Below are 23630 nucleotides of genomic sequence, written 5' to 3' on the forward strand. Positions count from 1 at the left end.
GGGAAATGGCGGCGGCGCCGCCGGGGCCGGGGCCGGGGCCGGAGCCAGAGCCAGAGCCAGAGCCGGGGCCGGGGCCGGGGCCGGGGCCGGGGCCGGGGCCGGGGCCGGGGCCGGGGCCGGAGCCGGGGCCGGAGCCGGGGCCGGGGCCGGGGCCGGGGCCGGCGGACGCGGCGCGGCGGGACGACCCGCGGGTGCGCTGCTGCTCGCGGCGCGGGCTGGGCGCGGTGCTGGAGCTGTGCGCGCCCTTCGTGCGGGCCCTGGCGCAGGGACAGCCCGGCGGGGCCGCCGCCGAGGCAGACGCGCTCTGGGTGAGCGGGGAGCGGGGAGCGGGAATGTCCTGTGCCGGCACAGGGCCTGGCGGGCCCCGCTTGCAGCGCTCGGCACCTGGAGTGAGGGGGCGGCTTGCCCCGGGGTGGCTCTCGGGCAGGGCGGTGAGGCGGGACGGACTGTTCCTGGGGGATGGATGGATTCATGGATTCACGGATTCACGGATGGGCAGATGGATTCTCAGTCTGCTCCGTGCCTTGCAGAACTTCGAGACAGCGGTGCGGGAGAACGTCACCATTAACGGGCAGCCCTGGGAGGAGGTCTCGGATGACTCCTGGCTGCAGAACGGTAGGCGTCGGTTTCCATTCGCTTCCTGCTGGCTGGGTTTGGTTTGGTTTGGTTTTGTCCATAGGTGAAAGGGGTTCGATTGAAAGGGGAGGTTCTGACTTGATATAAGGAAGTAAAAACTCATCAGGATAACAGAGCATTGGAAAAGGCTGACCAGAGCTTGTCTCCAGCACTGGAGGCTTTCAAAAACCATCTGGACAAAAGTGCTCTGAGCAACCTGCTTTGAAATGGGTGTTGACCCCGCTGTGAGCAGGAGACTCTGGAGGGCCCTTCCAGCCTGCGTGTTGGAGGTAGTGACCAAGATCTATCAAAGGACACTAGGAGACTGTCTGTTGCTGCTATTTTATATACAGATTAAGTGTTGAACATTATTGCTATATAAATATATGTAATATAAACAACGTATTTATAATTACTGTTTTTTGAATAATAGTAGTGGAGATTCTTGTTAGTCTGGTGTCCAAAGAAAATTTCAGTGCGGTTCAATCACTTGTGTTGGTTTAGGTGCTCTTTGCCTGCAATTTAATGCTTTTTGCAATTACACAGATCTGAAAATACAGATACTGTGAGCTAACTATGGAGCTGTTGAACCAAAAACATTGAACTGTTTTTTGGTTGGGATGCTCTGAGCAAATGTGGGCTCTGAGCAGTGTGATCTCATTGAAGATGTACCTGCTCATTGCAGGGAGCTTGAACTAGATCACGTTTAAAGGCCCTTCCAACCCAGACTATTCTCTGATTCTGTGAAGCGTCTGCAGTTGTAGTTCTAGAATAATAAAACTCCAGCTAGTTTGACTATAAGGTCAAAAATGCACTGATCTCACAATGCAAAATGCAAAACTGAGACACTGTCATCTGCCCACAGCTGGCATAAAGCAGGTATAAGGACTATATTGTGCTTTTTAATTTGATATGGGTTTACTCGTGTACCTATCTGATCCAGTTTGAGTCCCCAAGAGATCTGGCAGTTTGTGCCTTCCATGTCTATGTTGACCAGTGGCTTAAGTCTTTCCTGTCTGTATTTAAGTGGTTTCATGGTGATCTTAAAACAAACAACTAAAACCCACAGACTCCTAAAACATTGATTTCCTTTCTGAGTTTTGCAATCACTTGATTCTGCACGGAGCGATTTTGCACTGAAGCAAAACATTAAGTTATGCTCCAGTTTCTGTACTCTCTTAGCAAGGAGATTCAAGACATCCATTTATCTCTATGTTGATAATCGTGTGTGATTTTTTTTTAATTTGAGATCTAAAGCTTCTTTTTCTTGATAAATTTGTCTCAAAAAAAGGTCTGAAAATTCCACGGTAACTGTGTGCGTTTGTCACTTTCAGATTCAAATATTCAAATTCTGGAGGATCAATTTGATGAATTATTAGTAGAGACAGCAACTAAGCGTAAACAGTGGCCGAAAAAGATCCTGGTGCATGCTATCCAAACCATGAAAGCAGAGCAAGAGATGTTGGTGAGTCACCTAAGACTTCCAGAAAACTTTTGCATTAAGAAATCAATCATCCAGTGTTGACCTTTAAGCTCCTTCCCATGGTTGCTTTTGATTCTTTATCATTAAATGAAATTGCTTTTTTTTCGTTAACTGGTTTTGCAGTAACTAAGGGTCAAACTTAGTAAGTTTACTAAGGGTTGCTACAAAGCATTGTGACTGTGTCTGAATTGGGTCTGTGGCACAAAGAAATTGGAACAGATTGCTTCAGCCTGGTGACTCAAGGTTTACAAACCAGTAGGCACCTCTTTGTCTTCCAAGTTCTTGAAGTCCTTGCCCAAGGGCTGGTTGAGGTACTAAATGTTGCACTACATACAGATAGATAGTATCACGTGCAGTGTATGATTTAGAAAAATCAGTGGCTTCCTAAGCACTTTTTTGGAGCTTGTAACTACATGTAGTAATAACTTTCAGTAAAGCATGGGAAAAAAAGGCAGTGTGGATTAATGAATCAGCACAGTAAATTCTGTGGGATTTTTGACACACAGATTTTTTTAGAAAGTTGTGTAGGAGCCTGCATTGCATTTCTGAGGACTAAAATTGACAAATGTTAACTCTGGGTTAGCCAGGCAGAGACGATTTACTAAGGAAAAATGCATGGGTGCACTTTTGTCTTATACCTAAGATATTTTCTGGTATATATTGCCTTTTGTGATCTCTCTTTTCTGTCAGTATATTAAGTATATGAAACAAACAAACAGAATCAACTTAAATGAAATATGCTATTGCACAACACCAAGATTTAACAAGACCTTTTAATCTTTCTTCTACCTGAGTGCCACAGTGGATTAGTTATTTGGAATGCCTCTCATGTTACTTTTTTTTCTCTTGCTGATCTCTTCAAAGTTCACACCACCACAACTAGATGATTATTTTAATTAAAATTGTCTGCAAAAGTTTAGTTTATCCCTGTAAGAATATGTAGAAATATGTCTAAGAAATACGGAAAGCTTAGTTTATCTCTAAGTGGTCCTTTTTTTCATCTCTCAGCTATTTCTGTAAAGGTACCAGTGGTTTCTTTGGTTTTGGTTGAGGATTTCTTGTGTTCTTTCATGACCACAGCTAATTGTGTGATGCTTTCTGAGGCATAAAGAGCAGTCATGAAGATGTGATTTATCTGTAGAGAACCACTCATTTATTGTGGTGATTTCCTTGTAATTGCCACAGCAAGAGATCATCCTGTGGGTTTTCAGTCAATATGTTCTGTAGAGTTTGAGGCTAATGCAAGCCATGTTTGCTCTCCTGCTTGGAGCTGTTACTGCAAACTTGCTAAGAAGTTGTGTGACCTGTGAAAAAATTTCTCTGGCAAAACTGTAGCAAGGAATAATTAGCTTTCCCTACTTGGTTTTGATTGAAGAAGGTTGAAGGACAGCTCCTGAAGTGGAGAACACTAACTTGCAGATGATCTAACTTGTGTTCCCTTGGCCTTGTTTTGTTTCCTTCTTCTGTGTTAGCTGCTTCTAATTCCACCTTTAATGTAACTAAGTATGGGTTGTATTCAGTTATTTCTAGTTTACTTCATGTCTCAGGTAATTGATGTAAGGTCACAAGACTCACAGTTTGTGAAGCAGAGTGTTCTTAGTTCTATATAAGTAATTGCAGGGCTAGAGTGTAGTTGTTTAAGTACTTTTCTTTTTCTAAGCTTTTTGTCTTAATGTGGCTCTGTGAAAGCATGCTGGTTCTGTGAATGGCTCCTGAGAAGCTAGAGCAGGTCTTTTTCCTCAGTTGTGCAGCAGGTGGCAATGCTTCTTCCAAAATGCCTGGATGTCAGTTCTCATGCTTTAATAATTAGAATTCTGCAAACTAAAGCAGATTCTGGAGATGTGTTTAGAGTGAGTGTAACTGTGTTAGCAAGAATGTTGTCTTCAGTAACTAAGTATCTATAATCTGTACCTCTAGTACATTCTTGATCTAAATAATTTCACCACAATCTCCATTGTTCTGACTGCTATATGTATATTAGATATCTATTAAACCAAGGGGGTATTTCACCTTTTTTTTTTTTTTTTAATATGCAGAAGCTCTACCAGCCTGTGGTAAAACCAGCAGACATAAGACCTCAGCCCTCTCAAGGTAAAGATTTTGTGGGGAAAGCAGCTGTACTGAGGAAACACTGCCTCACTTACTGGCTAACTGTAAATGTTCAAAAGGTTTTCTTTCTTTAAGCTTGGTTAAAATTGGCTGTTTATAAATTAACTAAAAAACTAGAAGTTTGTCCTAAGTGAATGTATTGCTGCCTGAGTTTTACTGTGTCCATTTCTCTTGTTCTGAGTGCTGCCTGCACTTAGGCACTGTACTTGAAGGCAAAAAGCTGGCAAAGGCCTCTGTGTGTGTGTGTTGGGGAGAAATTGTCACACAGCTACCCCCAGAAGACTTCCTTTTGTCTTTCCTTCACCACTGGTGGAGGCCAGCTGGGGAACTGGATGGATCACTGACATTAAACTTAGTCTATTCTTGTGTTCCTTTTGCACGAGTACTAGAAATGCTTCAACCTCTCTTCCTAATCAGTCAGTTCCTTTAGGGAATTGAAAGCTGTTGTGTAGGACTCAGTGGTGGCAGTGTTGACTCTCCTAACTTGCCAAATAGGACACAGATTTCATCCTGCCTGTGTCACTTGTGAGGGGTGATGAAGGAACAGAGCTGCAAACAACATTGTAAGTTTGCTGCATGCTTTGGAAAGATGCCTTGTAAAGACTCCTTGGAACAAGGTGTTGGATTTTGAAGTGGATGATTGGGATGTCCTCCTTTGAGGCTGGCCTTAATAAATGAGAAGTTTTGTGTTGCCTGTTGTTAAGTATTGAAAAATGACAGAATTCAGCAGTGCATTTCTAATTTGAAAAGTGAGAACCCTCACTATGAATTACTGCACATGATGTAACAAGCAGTGCTCAGTGTTTGAGGAGCTGAGCTGAATCTTCCAGTTCTCACCCTGCTGATCTGACTTCATTCTAAACATCATTTCCTCTTTGTAGATGGGGGACATGGCTTCCAGCAGTGCCAGCCTGTGCAGCAAAGCAGCCAGCAGGAGCAGTGCAGTGGTCACTTTATATCTGAGTTCCTTTTAGTTTCTAGTGTCCAAATCCAGGCTTTTCTGATGTCAGTCAACTACTTGCAAGTTAGTAGCAGCTTGCACTATGATATTGTAGTTTTGGGTTTGGTAACAGCAAAGTTGTAGCAAAGGTACTGTGGAGTTTATGGAGAATTTTGGTATTATGTAGTCTTTGGGAAGTTTATGTATCCCAGTTTAGCAAGTACAGTGGCCAGAAACCAAAAATGTTTAGATTACTCAATACCTTTCATTTCCTTTTTTCATTTCCCTATGTTTTGGGAAGCCTTGAACATGAGGAATATAATGCCATCTATGTCAAGCCAAACTCTTGCAGGCAAATTTCATTTAACTGTGTGTCAGTCTTTCCATGCAATAATCCAAATTATTATTTCTTTTACTTTGTCCTTACCATTTCATAAGGTCACCAGTCTCCTCATCCCAATACTTTACTGTAAGAATGCTTCATTGTAGATATATCCTTCTTTTAGAGAATGCCCTTCCATAGGGCTCTGAGATGAGTTTAAAGAGGTTGCTTCTGGATTGCTTATTCTTCCAAACTGAATGACAGTGCATTTTAATGTCCATGTTCATGTAGGGATCATGTGTTCCTAAACCAGCTCTGACCAGCACATTGGACACATGGACAGTTCAACAAGCACCATCCCTTGCTGGTTACCATGTTTCAGCAGGGAATCATTGTAACCCTGAGCTACAATGCAGTGACTGACTTCAAAATACCTTCAGCAGCACTAATAAGATTGACTTCAAAACAGAATGCTGTGTGTAACCCTGACAGGGTTCAGGGGTGTGTGCACCACCTGACACTGTGTCCTACTGCAGGCACTGGTGAAACCCTACAGAAAACTAATAGTAGTGGAGGTGAGGCTCCTTACTTCCCAGAAGCATGCTAGTCTGCTCATTTTAAGTTTTGTGGATGGAGAACATGCAAAACAGTTTCATAACAGGCTAGAGTTTAACTTTTGAATACAGATTTAAAGTATTGGAGATCTTATCATATTGCTATTACAGTCGAATCTATGCTGCATTCTCCCTGGTGTTCTGCACCTGCTACCTGCTTCAGTGTTCCTGAAAGCTGGGGGTTTTTTTCTTTCCTTATTAGCACAGCAGAATTAATGCAGTTCATCTTATTTATTTTTGGTTCTTTTTGGTGTTAATGCTTGGTAAGTTAAGCCAGAAGAAAAAAAAATAGCCTTTATTGTAAAAGCCAACTTGTCGGAGACATAGGATGATTTGTTTGCCCACTTTAAAATGGGTTTTCTAAATCTCATGTTCTCTACAGTTCTGTGTGGGTTTTATCAAATGTAATATGAGCTTAAAAGTTTTGAAAAATCTTTCTGTTTAATTATTTCTTTACAACTGTTCTCTTATTTCAAATACTGGCTTTGTGTTTTCTAGGTAAGAACTTTGGGGCTTTCTGTAGTTGAGACTGCTAGCCTCTACTGCAATTTGAGTGATAAAGAATAATACTAGTAAGATAAACCATGCCAGCTGTCATCCTCAGTGTTACAGTGAAGTGGATGTGCTGCAGGTTTAGGTTTTGTAGAGGGACTTTACTGGTTTTCTGTCAATTTTCTGATAGTGAATAATGGGGGAAAGAGTTATGTTTCAGAAGCTGATTTGGGCTGTGTTTGTCTGTAGATGCTTACATCACAGATCTGAAGCAGGTGACAGAAGCAGCATCCAAACAGATCAGCGAAGCAATGCAGGTGAGGCCTCAGTGTGCTCCAAGAGAAATATGTTTTTATCTTCTTGATCAGGTAATACATCACAAAACAGGAGTTCTAACTCATCTTCCATATAGTTTGGTAGAATAAAAGCCTGTGTGTGTACTTAGGAAGCAGGTAAAGCATTGTGTTTGTAAAGCATTCCCCCTCATGAGGTAGTAAGGGAGATTACCCAGGAAATATTTCTACTGAGATTTTGGAACATGCAGCATCTGAAGAACAGAACATCTTTTGAAGACTTGTATGACTTCATCTGGAGTTTGACATTTTGTTACCTCAGTACCTGCTTAGGCATCAGCTGTGGTGTTCCTGTGATACTGCCTGAGCTTAGAGATGTCATGAGGGAACACTTCAACTTGGCACACTCTTTGCATGGTTTCTGAGTGCAGACACCTCACTATTGGGGTGGTAGCTCTGCGTTCACAACCCTCACCTGCCATCCTGAGCATCATCTCTGCAGACAGTGAAGCTTTTGTGCCTGTCAGAATCTCATTAGCATATTGCATGCCTTATAACCATTGCTTTTCCCATGTAACCTGAGATACTTGGGTTTGTTTTTGCAGTCTATTCCAGCACTCATAGAAAAAGCAGAAGGTTTTTCCCAAGCACTGACTTTGCAACCAATCTTGGAACTCTGCAAGCTGCGGCAAGAAGTCTTTTCTGGTTGCAAGGCAAAGGAGGAAAACAATGTCCAAAATTTAGTACCACCAGGAGAAGTCACACCAACAGGAACTGTTTCCAGTAAAAATCCTTATGTTTTGCTGAAAAGAAGGAAAGCTGCAGATTCCCCCGAGAGAAGGCGCTACCCACTGCGGCGGAGGAAGATCACTCTCAGTGCATGAATTTCTCATTTTGTGTTTTCACATCGGAATCTCAGTTGTACTTTTGTTCCATGTGTTCCATCTTTTTTCTTAGAACTCATCTCCCCACAGTGCTATACATGGGAGCTTCTTTAATTAGTCTTTGGCCTCTTAAATATTTCTACTTTTGCTGTCATGCTGATGATATATGAAAGCCTACACATACCAGTAGCATCCAATATCCAGCAAGTGTATTTGCCATTTAACTCATTTTTTGCTCTTATATTGCAGTTTTTAGCTTGAGTCCTTGTGCTTCTCAGAGTTTGTGTGCATGCTTTATGTATATGAGCAGTCTTTTAGGAAACCACTAATTGCTCATTTACATTCAGTATGCCTCTAAAGAGATTGGAGAATGTCTAGTTCTCCTAATCCATCTTCATTAATTACTGAGGTATGTGGCTTTTATATTAATGAATTAATTGACACTGCAGCATATTGAAATCACCAAATTTGATGTGATGTTGCAGTTTTAAGGAAGTCCATGCACACATGTGACATTAGTCATTGCCATTCTACCTTTTCTGAATGTAGGTCATCTAGCCTTATTTATAGTCATGTTTGTTGAAACTTGGATTTTTAATAATTGGATGTATTTACTTGCAGTGTGCTCTTCTGAACAGGAATTCAACCATCAACATCTTAGGGTCTGATATATCATTTCATGTAATCTAATTATGCAGCCTGGGGTTTTCCTAAGCAATATTTCTACCCGGGAAAGGATCTTGACTTGGGTTATGTTTTCATTTGTGTTGTTTGACTAAACTTTAAAGATCAGTAGAGGCTATCAGTAAATGCTATTCACTTGAGCTAGCTTACTTTTGTTTTCTTTACTCATTAGTACCTAGAAGATTGCAAATTAGTACTAAATTGAGCACTGTGCCTTAACCATTTATAACTTTTTCTAGTTTATGGTTGCATGTGCCTGCAGTAAATACTCCTGTCTAGTATGTAATATATTTTTACACAGTAAGTGGAGGGGGGTTTTAGAAGATTTATTAATGACATGTTTGGTGCTAAGAAGACAGGTCCAACCTAATGTCTAAGAGGATGAGAATTCTCAAGAAAACAGATTTTAGCATTTATTTTGTAAAAGTGAGCATCTGTACTGAGACTTTGTATATGTAAACATATGTAAATATTTTTCCTGACCTTGTATATACAAATGTGTGTTTTTATATGAAGTAAATTAAATCAATTAAGGACGATAAAAGCTCCAGATAATATTGTCAGTTCTAATTCTGGAATAGATGGTGGCTGAGCAGTGAGCGTACTTCAGAGGACATCTGTGTTAAATTCTGGCTTGAGTAACTGAAGTAGTTCCATTTACTGCCTTTGAACTTCACAAGTGTTATTAATCTCGGGGCTGCAAAGCTTCTCATGTAAGAGAGGACAGGATGTGAGAGGGACTGGAGCTGCAGGGCTGTGGAACGTGTGGCTCAGACGGCTTCTCACACAGCCACTTGCTATTTTGAATGCCTGTGCTGTGTGCGGCGTTGAAAATCCCTGCTGCGGCTTTCTTCATACAGATCCTGAGTGTTGCTAGGCTAAGGTGAGCACTGCAAGATTTTGCATGGCAACTATTACAGTATTTGGCCATTTCCTCTGCTAATAGGAAGATTCTCTAGGAATAGGTATCTCTTTGAAGAAATTCTGTCAGAAATAGCTGGGGTAGGACAAATGCCCTAAGAAAGAAAAAGGGAAAGCACTGTGGTTTAAGACTTAATAAATAAATTCATAGGTTCATGCTACAGTGAATGTTTCTGTTTAGAGACTAAGGGCCTGCACAGGATTTCAATAGGTGGGAATGGATGCCCTGAGTTAGAGCAGTTGATCTTTTGTTCCATAGCCCGTGTTGCAATTGCAACTGGGTGGAAGAAGAGAAATGCATGTGGAAATACTGGCCAAGTGGACTGTGTAAAGAAAAAGATAAAGCAATCAGGATTCCAAGTGCAGCATATAAACTAGGAATTTAAAAATCTGATGGCTACTTTTGGCCAAGCAGCAGTGGAAAGAGAGCCTCCCTTAAAATGCAAGTTCTGTGATGAGCTAAACTCAACATGAATGTTCAGCAGTTTTTCCAGTGGTTATTAAAAAATTCTACAGCCAGTGATGCCTGCAACTAGCAGTTCTTCCCATTGGCAGAAATATATAAAACACTTCATTTTCCCCCACTCTAGTAGCTTTTGTCCTGCAGTTAACTTTTCATAGGAATTGGCAGTGTTGTGCAAGACATGTCTAATCAGGCTTCTACTGAAATGGCACAACAGCCAAGCTTCTTATTTTTAACTTGGGGTGAATTGGGATTGCATCAAGAAATGTCTGGTAGTTTTTCTTTATATAGCCTTTGAATTTTGTAAGACAGCTCAATGGTGATGGATGCTTGGATTCATTTGCAAACTGAGTTTGAATTTCTTGGCTTTTGGGGGCAAGACAGAACATCTCACTGTTTGTTAGTGTGTCCTGTCTGCAATGTGCTTTCTGCTCATGAGGCTAGGCCATCCCTAACCAAGAAAAACTCGCAAATTGGAGCAGTGTCCGCGCATGCTTTTGCTGTGTGTACTTTCTGAACAAAGGGGATTACAAACTGTAAAGGGGAAGCTCCTCTTCCAGAAATCTTCACATGGACACTGACATCTGTTTGGAAGCCTGGATGCTCTGAGACCCAGTTCTGACATGTACCATTCTCCATAAGAGCCATGCTGTGCTAAGCTGTGATCAGAAACTAGTCTGCATGTGTGTAGGCTGCTTCAGTGCAGACAAAAATCACTGATAAACTGCCATTATAAAATGTAAGCTCAGCTGACTAGGCTGCTTTCTGGGCTGGTTTTCTCTCCTGCACAGAAACGCTCTGCCTTTACTGCTGCACTACCTGGAATTACTGTGTAGGCATTTCTACAGATGTACCAGAGATAGCTTTAATACTAAGTAGAAACTTGTTCCCACAAGCAAATTTTGATTTGTCATTTCCTTTGTCATTTGTTCTGAACAAGAACAGACTATTCAGGCTCAAGGGGACTGTCCCCTGGCTTGTCCCATGCTTGTGTTATCCTGGAAACCTTATTCTGCAGCTGCTGTGAATTATTCAGTGAAGTGGATATTTATTCAGGACTAATAAATTCTTGGTGAGCTGCTCATGATTTGATGCTGTCAGGTAGCTGGTGCAGGTGCCATTTGCAGCAGCATTGCTCCTAGAGCATGGAGTTCAAAGTTCCTCTGTGGAAGGGGACTTTCTTTCCCACAGATCACTCCAGAGGGCTGTTGAGGTGTTTTACCCACATGATTCATAGCAAGAGAACATACCTGTTCCCTGAGCTTGTGAAAATACTGGCTTCTAGTCCTGTTTATTTCAACTGAGCTTAAGCTACAAAGGCAGCAAGATCCCAGTGCTCTCTTTTTAAGCAACTGTCCTAAGTCTCTGCTCATGTCCTCATGTACTGCTTTCCTTTAACTGCATGAGGTGTAGATAATGCAAGATTAGGCTTTTTCAAAGGAGCAGTTGAGAGCAATTCACCCTCTAATAACTCTCTGCCTGGTGGCCAGGGCTGCTTTCCAGGATGTGCTGGCTTGGATCCCCTCAGCTGGAGAATGGCACTGAACCCACACCTTACTGCTGCCTCCATGAGCAGCCCTTGGTGAACATCTTGCTCTTGGCACATTAGATGACAAAGAGAGAAAGAAGCAAGACTGCTTTTGAAGAAACCAGGGCATGCCCTGTGAGATGCTTGGGTGACCCAGCACGGTCTGGGGCTGCAGGTTAGGTCAGGGTATATTGGCAAGAGTGTGCTTCCCAGCTGTGGACACCAGCCACCTTCCCATGGCTGACAGGGTGGGAAGACTCACAGGGTCTCCGTCCTCCAGGGTTGGAGAAGCTCTTTGAAAAGTGCAAAATCAAATAAATGCATGGATAGCCTGGAGGGTGGAGACAGAAGCTGCTTTGAGGTGGAACAGCTGGGAAGAAGCACTTCAAGGAAGTCATGCTCAAGTCTTTTAGTCACAGTCCCAGATCCTACCAGGAAACCTGTGGCAGAGCACAGACGTCAATTTGACTCTTGGACTCTGGGGAACATGGTTCCCTCACCTTTAGCATGAACTGTTAGCCAGATCTTCCTGGAAGGATAGTCTATATTTACTCAGTTTGCCAACTCTTTAACTTCATCTAAACTGGATGACTCAAGCTGCTGAGGAAACCAGAAAAATAGGGAAGTATCAGATTTATTGAGATACCTGGGACTTTATGACCACTTGCCCCGCAGTTTGGGGGCACGCACCCTCCTCACATGGTCATGTCTTCGCCTCTGTGACTTGAGCACAGCCAGGAGGGTACAAGAGTTACAAATCCTTTTGCAGTAGAGCAAGGATGTTGAAGTAGCTGTCAGTGCAAATACCCCCTTTCAGAGCAGAAGGCCAAGGTAACTGTGCAATTAAAATGCAAGGAAGGTGTTTTGAGAGGTAAAAGAAACAGTGTTCTGTTAAAATACTCTCGACAGAATAGTGGAAGAGAAAGATTTTTGTCTGCAGCAACTACATTTCCAGCAGTCTTTGTCTGGCTTTGCCTTTACAAGAAGTCTGTCGCATTTCCTTATTATTTAAAGGAACAGGGTGAGTAGCGAAAGTGAAAATCACTTTATCCCAGCACGGATGCCGTGTCCTCACACCCACGATCACGATCCCGGGCTGAGCTGGCTGTCCCCCATGTGGAGCTGCCGCCGCTCCAGAGCGCCGATGTCAGAGGAGCGCGGCGGGCAGGAGCGGCCGGAGGTGAGCGGCGGGAGACTCACGGGGGCGAGGCCGGCTCCCGGGGGCAACCTGGAGAGGAGAGAAACTGCGGGGAGTTTATTTCTGCAGGAGAAAGAGCGAGTCGGGCCTCCCGGAGGGGCGTCGAACCCAGCCGGCCCCCGGGGCTGGGGCTCTCCGGGGGGATTTTCAGGCAGCTTCTGCCCGGCAGCGCCGTGACCCGGACTTTCCCCCGGCTCCCGGCGGCTGACGAGAGCCGGCGGTCCCGGGGGGCGGTCCCCGCGGGGGAGCAGTGCGGGATGGGGCGGCCGGGTGGTCCCGGGTTCCCGATGCAGGCGGGCGCCATGTGACAGCCATGTGGGCGGCGGCTCCGCCCCGGGCCACTCCGGCACCTGGCGGCGGCACCCCCGGCCCGGGGCGGCGCGTCCCCTGCCCCGGCCCGCCCCGGCCCGCCCTGCCCTTGTACTCCCTTCCCTCTGCTCCCCTGCAGTCGCACCCCCCGCGGGCCGGGGGAGCCCTGCGGGCGGCTCGGCGGCGCCGGGATGTCGTGCGCCGTCCCCGCGGCGGCGGCGGGGGCCAGCGCGCTGTCCCGGGGCGCGGCGGCCGAGGGCGGCCAGCAGGTATGGACCGGGCCGGGATGGATGCTGCGGGCGGGCGGGCACATGGGGCTGAGTCACGCCGGGCAGCGCCGTGGAGTGGGTGCCCGCTGCCCCTGCGCATCGGCCCTTCTTTTCCCGGCTTTTCTTTTTCAGCGCGGCCGCCGTGCTGGCTCTTCCCGGGTGGGAGCGCGGGCGAACTGCCGGCGGTGCGCGGAAAGCGCCGGGGCACGGCGCGGGCAGCGGCTTTTCCCCAGCCGCGGGCAGCCGGGAAGGGAGCAGGGCTTTCTTCCCCGCTGCTCGCACCTCCGCCCCGTCGGCCGCGCTGGAGCGAGGCAGGTGTAAAGTCCTGCCCGCCGGGCAGAGCGGGAGCGCCGGTCCCCGCTCGGGTACCCAGCTTCTCCCATCAGTAGCGGTGCCCCTGCCCGCGGGGCTCTGCGGCATCCCCCGGGCAGCCTGCCGGCTTCCACCCCTCCGCTTCGGGTCTGCCTGTGCAGTGGGGCAGAGGGATGCGCTGCACTTTGCAGGGACCGTAAGGTCTCTGGGAGGCCGAGGATCAGCGCTGTAAAATTGGAATTGTTCGTTCTCAGAAAGTTACACACCCGACTTCGAGCATGTTCTGTGTGCATCTTACAAATTAACGAAATGTTTCTGGTTGATGCCTTCCAGAGTCGTGAAGAAGATGACAGAAAAGTAAGGAGGAGAGAAAAAAATCGAGTTGCTGCACAGAGGAGCCGGAAGAAGCAAACTCAGAAAGCAGATAAACTTCACGAGGTGAATGGATACTTGGTGCTTTGCAGGCATGGCTTGGGTACCAAGCACGGGACTTTACAATAAACAGGAATTCTTAAGCAGGCGTGGGCCTGTCTTCACATAATCCTGCTCAGAGAGCTGTGGGTGTAAGGCACAGAAAAGCGTGCTGTGGGATGCCTAGTTGGGAACTCCCAGACACTGTTGCTGCTCTTGGACAGTGCAGCTCTGCCTTCAGTGACACTGCTAGGAAGGGAGAGACATGGTCCAGCCCTTGTTTCATCCTCCCTCTTTTGCTCTTCCTGTGACCACCCAAAGAATGGGATCACAGGGCTCCTTTGGGCTACATTTTCTTCTGTACTGGTGTTAAGCTTATCCCATTTGCTGTGACAGTGGATGAATTCTTGCTGTCTTACAAGGTAGAAGGTGATGGAAGAGGAGGGGACCATGCAGTGGCAATGCTGGCTTAAATCAGTTCTAGAACTGTGGTGTGAGCGCTGCCACTCAGCAGTGGGGTTCCCAGACATACCCAGTTGAAAAGGCTTCTTAGGAACTTGGGAACCTGCAAGCGTGAGAGCTCGGCTTGGCTAGCTGTTGCACTTATATGCTTTGAAAAGTGACAGTGGGTGTTCAGACAGATAAAATGAAAGTAACTGATTCTTCCAGCTCTTAATATCACAATGTGGTGTGCTTTTCTTGTGTCCCCATTGCAAACACTGGAGGACAGGGATCCTTTTTCTCTGGTTTTGGATGTTACCTCACACCACAGTGCTCTTGTAGCCAGGAGTCAGCTTTTGGGATAAGTGTCAGTTTTGCAGCACACTGCCACTGTGGCTGAATCAGTTGCTCAGCTCTGAAGGTTCATCACAGGCTTTTTTCTTTCTCACTGTGGAAGGATCTGCCAGCAGTTAGCAGAGACTAAGAGGGACAATGTGGGGAGTTTTGGGCTTGGTTTTTCCCAGATCTCCTCTGAGTCAGCGCCTGAAAAAGCCAGGTGCAGGGTAGTTCTGAAAAGGGGTAACCCCTGGCTTTTGTGGAATAATTTTTGGGCCCTGTGCCATCCTGCAGCCTCTCTGATGTTCCTCCTGAACTTCAGGATCTTCCTCATGCTGGGAATCTTCATTTTGAGTCACACAGGTTTTGCCAGGTGTAGGCAGATCTGGTTGAATAGACATTCATTCTTAGCACCAACAATGTGACAGTCTCACCCCTGAAAATGGGACAGAGCAATGGGACAGCAACATTTATTCCAAAACCCAGGACCATGGGGCTTGGGGCAACAAGAGATGAGCAGAATGACAATCGGGGTTGGACAACTTGGCTGGAGTTCGGCTGCAATACTGTGTTAGGAGGACTGTGCCTGTTTCACTCTGTGAGAGGTGGTGCAAGGGTGTGAGGGAGGGCAAGGAGCCCAAAGTTCTGCAGCAAAGGGGAGCAAGGCAGAGCCAGGCTGCCCAGAAGAACATTGCATGAGAGGCTCTCCCTGCTGCCTTTCAAGGCACGTGTAGGCTTTGAAGTTTGCTCTGAAGCTTTCCTAGTGAGGTGAGATTGAGTGGGTGGATGTTGAGCCTTGGGCCAGCAGTGAGACATCCATCTACAGGTTTTCAGTGGGCTGGCTCTGAACCTCTAGCTCTCTTCTCTTCAGGATGGGGAGGCTTAAAGGCAGGGACACTTGAGACACACAGGTATCAAAAAATGTGACACAGGAGTCTTGCATCCATCACATATATGCTGCACAGCAACTCAAAACTCCCCTGCAGTTAATAGCAGCTTATTTATTGCCAGAGAAGCCTTAGCTCAAAAGCAGCCAGGTCAGGGATAACCAAAGGCAGTGGTCTGGCTTTCTGGTGACAAAATGAGTCTGGCCTCAAGCTGGCATGATGCTTCCCTCCTCCTGAGTTCTTGGGCTTCTGAGCAGGTGGCTACAAGCCCTGGCAGGCCTGGAGGAGAGCACTGGACCTGCTGTGCTAGCCTGGATAAATGGCTTTTCCCTGCACTGCCGTGGGGCAGGGGCTGCCCTTCTCTCACCAGCAGTGCCAGGCACCGGGTTTTCCCAGCACCTCTCGGCAGTCAGTGCTTTCATTTTCTCTGATCTGACCGTGCAGAGTCCATTTTGGCCCTTCCCATCAGAGGCAGCCCAGGGTGGAAGAGGGCACCATGGGGACACAGCCATCCATGCCTGCAGCCCTGGGCTCCTAGAGGACTCTGAGGGCAAGCGGTGCCTCCTGGTCTTCAGGGCCATGAAAGGAATTGCAGTGTGGTCAGGCCACAGGTCGTAAAGCACTTGACCTGTTCCAGCACCCAGGCTGGGTCTGTCTTTCCTCAGCACTTTGTAAGTTGTAGTAAGAAACCACACTGTTTTTCTACTGTTATGTGAATGTACTCAAGGTGGAAGCACTGAAAGGAATGTTTTGACTGTAAGTTGTTGTTTTTTTTCTTTCCCCTCCTTCCAGGAATATGAGTCTCTTGAGCAAGAAAATACCTCCCTGAAAAGAGAAATCGGAAAGCTAACAGATGAAATGAAACACTTGAGTGAAGTGTTGAAGGATCATGAAAAGATCTGTCCACTATTGCACTGCACCATGAACTTTGTGACCATACCAAGGCCTGATGCACTTGCCAGCTGCCTACCAAGATGAGTGCTCTCCTTAATCACCTGTCAATGTGATGTGTGAAAGCACCATTAACAGGAGGTTTGACAAACTGCCTAGTGTGCAGTTCTTCCATCGAAGAGGGCTGGACTTGACCACACAGCTCTACTCCACAATGAAATGTTACAGTCTTCTGAATCTCAGGAAAACACCAGTATGGAAAAAAAGAAAATTTGAACAGCAGCTTCTAACTTGGTAGACTCTTCAAGCCATGGTTTTGCCTTTGGAAATGTCAAAGTGCCGTGCAGCCCACTATGGAGCGATGGAGTGTAGACAGGGAAAAGTACCGACCTCAGACTGGGATGCCTTTCTCCCACACATCCACTGCCAGTAACCCTTTGTCACTTGTCACCTATGCATGGCATGATCTGTCTGCTGGGTTTTATCTCTCTAAACAGGTTTGGTTAATAAAAACGATGTCTCATCTCTATAATGTTCACCACCTTCTTCAATAATCGATGTCTTTATAGCATCTCTGCTTTTCATTTGCCGGTCAATGCCAAAGTCTAGTGCTAATCTTTGTCTTAGTTGTTCTGTTATTTACTTATCACCTCTTCATTGGTTCCTCTTTTGAAGTGTGTGTAACAAAAGAGTTTCTTAGTCTTTAATATTCCAAATCATCAGCCCTGCTGGCATTAGTCCTTGGATTGTTTTATATCCTAAAATACGGCTTGGTCAGTTTCTGATGATGATTGTCTGCTCTGTGTGGAAGAAAAGCAAACAGAGTTTGATGGTTTTAAACATTGTTTTAAAAAGCAGGTTTTAAAATTTACTCTTTTAATGCACCTACTGGAAATGAACAAGTATCTTCATCCTTCCTTCATCTTGCTTATTGCCTCTGGAAGATTATGTCTGTGGATTGAGTTTTGCTAAGCATTTTGTTCTATGTCCACACTGAAGGTGTTTGATAATTGCTTGAAAGAAAAGCCTTCTGTTTTCTTTTTCTCTTTAGTTACAAAAAGGAAGTATGATTGCAGTGTTATTGAGAAATACACAGAAAAATGTGTTTACTTTCTCTGAAGATTCCTAATAGTGTCAACCTCTTGAAATGTAGATGCTGTAGCTTGGGATCCAGCAAAGAGTCTTTTTCTCACAGTATTTCACAGTCAAAGAGCACCTTTGGATAATAAAAATCTCCTCCCCATTGCCAACTCTCTCACTTCAGCATTTGGATTTTTTCCAGTTAAACTCATGGGATTAATTTCTCCCCTCACCAGGATCACAGTATTTATCAGTAGAATATGATCTGAAATGTCTGAATTTTATTTTTTTTTAAACTTTTTAAAAAATTTCTTTAGTGGAATGGTGCACTGCTGATCAGTGCCAAGACAGAATTTGGGAAACCATGTAGTCAGCTCTACCTTCTAAAGGGCCCTCTTGTACCATTGTCTTAGGCTAGAAACTCCAGATGAGCTGTTGGCTTCTTTAAATTATTTGCTAGGTTGTTCCCAAGAGAATTTCCAGAATTTGCATCTGCAGCCTAAATGCTGTCTTCAAAGTCCCTTATGGTCCCATAAGAACTGAGTCATCCCACAGAGAGAATCTGCTGCAGTCCCTCCCTAGTAAAACAAAAGTCTCGGTACAGTTCAAGATTTTGGGTAATGTCCTTGAAACTATTCTCTGTGTCACCCTTATGAATGGAAGCTATCTTATGAATATTCATCCACACACCCACATTGCCTCAGGCACTGGATGCCACTGTGTAATTTCGGCAGAGTAGAGATGTAATGGAAAAGGAGCATGGTGGAAATCAACATTCACTCTGGGAAAATCTGTTACAATTTAGGATGAAGGGAGAGAGGGAATGTTTCATGTCTCTTAACTAGGTATGTGCAGCTGACTGGAAAGTATCTAATTGAGGTCAGGACTGTACAAAGCTGGTCTCACATATGGAGCCCTGTGGACCTTCAAAAATGCGAGGAAAGATCAGCTAGTCCAAGACAGTTCATCCCAGCAGAATCCTTCTAAAGACTTTTTTTTTCCACAGGTGCTCTCTTCTAGAAGTAGAAATCTAGTTCCCTGTGTAAAATCCTCCTCCTTACACATTTATTCTTCTAAATATCTGTCTAGAAACTGACTCCTGCTTATCACTTGGTGTTATATCCAAGTTCTGTGGTAGATTCCCCAACAGTAAGCACTGTTCTTGTTCTGCAGTTAAAGTTTTAATCCATGGTATCTGCACTGGAGTTTATTGCTTTATTAATTGTATAATGTCTATGCAGAGTGTACAGGGGAAGTCAGCAGAATTCTCAGCAATGTTGCATGATGGTCCCAAGTCCAAGAATATGTTGCTGTTCCTTGGAAGGGCTGGGAGCCCTGTGGGAGCCTTCACTGTCCCCACTTTTTTTCCCACAACCTCAGGGTATAACTCCAGCTCTTCCTGTGCATCATGTCCATTAGTAACAGTAGGGCATGGGTTGCTTCTTTTTCCATCTCTTGCATCACTTTTTTTCCCAGGAAAATTTCCAAGGGGCCTTTTGCATCATTCTTCTGTATGATAGAGGCAGTAAGGCACTTCACCAATCAGTATATTGTATGACTAATGTTCAAAGGCAGCTGGGAGCCTCAAGTAAAAGAAGTGAGCAAAATTAGTATCCCAAGCCACTTAAGTCCAACATTCTGATATATTTATAGAACTAATGTGATAGCTGAATCATGAGTCAACAAAGACCATGAGCTGTTAAAGCACAGACTTATGTGTCCCTACACATGCAGTGATTACGCTTTTTGCATGAGCTCTTCGTAAGGATATTGATTTACAGGAACCTTCAGAACAGAAAGTATGTTCTGGAGCCTGGGATAATTTTTACATGAATAGGGAACCAGAAAGGAGAACAGAAAGGAAAAAGCCCATTTGTTAAGGAAGCAACAGAAAATTCTTTTTCAGATCCAAACCTCTCGTTTTGCAGCAGTGTTACACCATCAAAAAAAGTTTTCACATCTATATATGGCTAAAATCCCACTTTATGTACTGTAGCTTCAAAAAGCTTTCAGTTGGTTTGACTTGTTTCCCACAAAAATGTGGTCTGTATCACATCCACATGGTTTTCAGATTCAGGTAAGTAGGGAAGATCTTTTCTATATACAGATCATGGTTCATGTGAGGTGCACTGTGAACTGCATTCTTATTTGTGGATGTATCATGTAGATGAGGGTTGCTAACAAAGCTGGATTTTGCCTCTTAGGTTCACAGTGAAGGTTACAGTTTGTCTAGATCCAGTGTAGATTTCTTTTTTTTTGCATTTTCTATGAGTCTAATGAAGAAGCAAAGTGCTTGCTGCGAACTTACGGACAAAAGTATTTCTTTGAGGAACAGACTGCGTCCAATTCAGCTATTTATCTATTAATTTCTTTTGGGTTTAGTTGGGTCAGATTGAAAATTATTATATTTTAAAAACTGAATTTTAGCCTCCAAAGCTAAAAAAATCAACAGAAAGACTAAGTCAAGCTTCCCATTACTGTTCGTATAACAGAGATCAATGGTTATACCTCAAGAGAGCTTATCAGAAAGTCTTGCTCCTTCCCACTGGTATTTTACATTCATCCCTGTGAACATTTATAAGTGCCTTCATGTACTCATCCAGTCTCACTGAAAGTACATCTTTAGAAAAAACTAATTTAAACCAGCCTGTTCTACAGACTTTGTGTTCTTTGCCCTGGTACCAGTTACTGTAATTAGTGCTCCTTCTGCAGTGTCTCCTGATCTCATCTGCATTTGGTACTTGCACTAGCCTTTGTAGTCTCATTATTTCAAATGCCACTTTTTTTTTTCTTCTTCCTTCTGTTTCTACATATCTTGGTGAAACATCCCTTAATGGAATCAGTATTAGTGCTATATAGAAATTGCACTTCACTTGTATACCCTGTATATGATTAAAGGCTTTGCTGTGTGCCTTGTTTTGTTACTCAAGGAAGGTGTCTGTGCAGTCTTTTTAAAAGTACTTAAAGGTGGCATAACCTTTACTGTAGCCTATCAAACCCATACTATTTCCTGTCCATAGATGAATGCTTTGCTGCATGGCATTTGGGGTTTCCAACTGTGAATCAGTCTTGAATTTCTGTCTCAGTGAAAGTGATAGATAAAACAACCATTAAAAAAATCCCTTTTCTCTTCTTCCCATCAGTGCAGTGATATAATTCCTGTTACAGGAAGGAAGCATATCTGATTAGCAGGAGAAGTGGGGGGTTTATTTTCTATCAAAAAGACTAAATGTTATTCTCTTTATAGGAGGGTAGGAATTTTCTGTTTGTAAACCCTGGGTCACTGTCAAGTGGTCATTGGAGAAACATGTTACATGTACATACAGCATGTGGTGTGGGCACACATCCATAAGGGAGTGAAAGAATTTGGATTCATTCTTTGCAGAAATGTGGGATTTACGTTGATTTCACTGGAAGTAGAAACAGTCCTACAGCTGCCTCAGAGGACATGCAGTACTTTGCTTCCTCACTTAGGTAATATTTAACTCAAGAATAGCTACAGGCTCCCTGGAAGTGGGTACTTCTTAATAAAGAAACCGTAGTAACAATCATCCCTGTGATTGCATACTCCATTTCTGGCATTCATTCAGGTATTTTTTCCCTACATAGCTCCTATGGAAAAAAACTGTAATGGTAGTGTAGGAATCTTTTCTCACTGCAGAATTTTGAAATCATGACATCAAATGTATTGTGAAAATAACTGGCATAGCTTTTGCAAATAACCTGTTTCCTGCTAATTATGAGATTGGTCTGCTGTAAAAGAATCATTACTGTTCTCTTTAGAAGTGTTAGAAGTGGAAAAACTAAACCACAGAGGTCTTGGTGTAGAATAAAAACACTCATTCATGGAGTCAGTACTGAATGGCTATCATGTTCCAGTGTCACAGCTTATCTCATCCTGAAGCAGCTTCTTCATGGAGCCAAAGAGAAAGTGACATCTGTAAAATGTGTGTTTGCTTTAAATTTGCAGTAGGAGAACTTTTATTGTGTGTGTTTAGAAAGTTCTACAGACTGCTGGTAGAGCTTGCTACACCCATCTGGCTGCAGTTCAGTTAAGTCTAGCCAGCCCATTCCCCTGGAACACAGTGTGGGTACATCTCCAGTCAAGTGGAAAAGCTTTCTCCTTTAACTGTCACATAATGAACTTATTGCAATGTTTTCATTATTCTAAATTATTAAAAAATCAAAGCTCTTGAAATTCTACGCAAAGGTTGTAAGTAGTCTCTCTTGGGATAAGCAGATTAATAAAATTTGTCTTCCCATTATAAACTGAATCTTGGTACTAATTTATTATCTGTCTCAGGTAAATAATTGACAATAAGGACTAAGCAACAAGACACTGCTTCAATATTTGATGCAGTGCCATATAAGATACAATTGCTTCAGCTGAAGAAGTTATGCAAGAATTGATAAATAGCACTGGCTGTTGAAAAAGTAGAATTAGCTGAAGGAAAATGGCAAAAGTTATTTTTGAAAAGCAAGCTATTAGGCTAAGAAATTGTTTATAAGTGGAGGTTCTCAAGGATTGATTACAGACCTCTCTTGTTTAGTATCTTTGGTAAACACTTTGGGTACAAAGGGACCATTACTACAGAAGAAGATTGAAATATCCTGCAAAATAGACTGCATGACCTTGCAGAAGGGAATAGAAATGCCATTATTCATAGAATCATAGAGTCATGGGACAGCCCATGTTGGAAGGAACCCTGAAAGATCACCTGCTCCAGCCTGTTGGGGAAAAGGAAACCTAGACAAGATTATCTAGCGTCTTGCCACAGTACCAAGTGTACAGTCACACACTTGAAGAACAATTCACAAGAATTTCTGTCACAAGGCAGAGACTCTTGAGTTGGAAATGCTAACGGAAGGAACGAGCAAAAGCATATTAGCAACTGATGCTGAGGCACCAATGCAGTGGAGCAAAAAGGAGGAAAAATAGGCACTCAGATGCATAGTGGTGGGGTTATTTCTTTATTTGTGTATCTGTGTTCTTAAAGAGAGAAATATCAATGTAATTATGTGAGAGCCTGACCAGACCTCATCTGAAATACTATATACATTTCTGCTCAACCATGATAAAGAAAGGTGAACCAAAACTAGTACAGATACAGAGAAGGGCTACTGGGAGGGTTAGGGAAATAAAGAATCTTTTTTTTTCAGACTTCAGCAACAAAGTCTGAAAAGTGGTGGGATCATTGTCTATGTAACAACATCAGAGTAAAGATCATGCAAGGGCTGTCATAGAGAAGAAGCAGTGTTAGTAGAAGAATTAATAGGTATAACTTGTACTTGGTTTTGATCTATATGTGTGAAGAAGTTTCCACCTGTCAGAAGAAAGACATCAGAAAGCCTTGCAGCAGAAATGATGCATATGAGCAATTTTGTGGGTTGCTGTGTGTGTGTGCAACCCACTTAGTGTTGGGATGAAGATCATGTATTTCATGAGTACGCTGGTGATCCAAAATATTTCCTCCTGTCCCCGTGTCCTTATTCTCTTTGGAGAAGGCTTGCAAGTGAACTTTAAAAGAAACAAACAAAACAATCCCCTAAGATTTCTTTATCCAGAAACTCATTTTCACAGGAGGTCAGATGTAAGGTTTTGTCAGAGGCAGAGTCTCTTACTAAATTGATTTCTTTGATTAGATCCATATAAGGAAAGAGCATTAAAAAAAGGGAGTTTTCTAAATGCCTACCATTGAACCATAATATGTTCCCAGAAAAAAAAATTAGAACACTGTTCACAGAGAAACAGAAACAAAATCTACCAGGAATTTGGGGAAATTCCCAAGCTGTTTAGCTGTTTACTTTAAAAGCTGAGTTACTCCATCTCTGCACATATGCATTTCACAGAAGACTGCAGGCCATTTTTGTTTGTCTTACATCCAGTTCATTGATTAAATATATAAACAGGATGTCTTTAAGAGCAGAAAGTTTTAAAACAGGATTTGATACTAAGCAAGAGCTCTTTTAGTTCCCTTTTAGCTATTTGAGTTTCATCTTTGCTTATCAGAGCTGTTTTAGGGTACAGTAATTTCCAAGTGCACTATTGGGTGCGAGGTAAATAATCTCTAGAAATGAATTTTTTTTTTTCATTTCTTACAGTAAATGACAATAGTACATAAGTTTGTAAATTTCCCTTGTAAATTCT

At 43.7% G+C, this 23630-nt stretch overlaps 2 protein-coding genes across 4 annotated transcripts; both read left to right on the forward strand.

The window, feature by feature from the left end:
• Positions 1-5: 5 nt before the first annotated feature.
• NSL1 (NSL1 component of MIS12 kinetochore complex) lies at positions 6-9682 on the forward strand. Its single transcript, XM_068183008.1, has 6 exons — positions 6-308; positions 531-615; positions 1950-2080; positions 4135-4189; positions 6825-6892; positions 7474-9682. The coding sequence occupies exons 1-6, from the start codon at positions 6-8 to the stop codon at positions 7750-7752; spliced, it is 921 nt and encodes a 306-aa protein (XP_068039109.1). The 3' UTR covers positions 7753-9682.
• Positions 9683-12028: 2346 nt separating this feature from the next.
• BATF3 (basic leucine zipper ATF-like transcription factor 3) lies at positions 12029-17660 on the forward strand. 3 transcript variants are annotated; one of them, XM_068185749.1, is made up of 4 exons: positions 12029-12179; positions 12363-12528; positions 13770-13874; positions 16304-17660. In XM_068185749.1, the coding sequence occupies exons 2-4, from the start codon at positions 12409-12411 to the stop codon at positions 16487-16489; spliced, it is 411 nt and encodes a 136-aa protein (XP_068041850.1). In that variant the 5' UTR covers positions 12029-12179; positions 12363-12408; the 3' UTR covers positions 16490-17660. The 3 variants fall into 3 exon arrangements, with proteins under 3 accessions (XP_068041850.1, XP_068041849.1, XP_068041852.1); XM_068185748.1 differs by having other exon boundaries at positions 12138-12528; XM_068185751.1 differs by lacking the exons at positions 12029-12179; positions 12363-12528 and adding an exon at positions 12926-13124.
• Positions 17661-23630: the final 5970 nt, after the last annotated feature.

The sequence above is a fragment of the Anomalospiza imberbis genome, chromosome 3 (genome assembly GCF_031753505.1).
Source record: "Anomalospiza imberbis isolate Cuckoo-Finch-1a 21T00152 chromosome 3, ASM3175350v1, whole genome shotgun sequence".
Lineage (NCBI taxonomy): Eukaryota > Metazoa > Chordata > Aves > Passeriformes > Viduidae > Anomalospiza > Anomalospiza imberbis.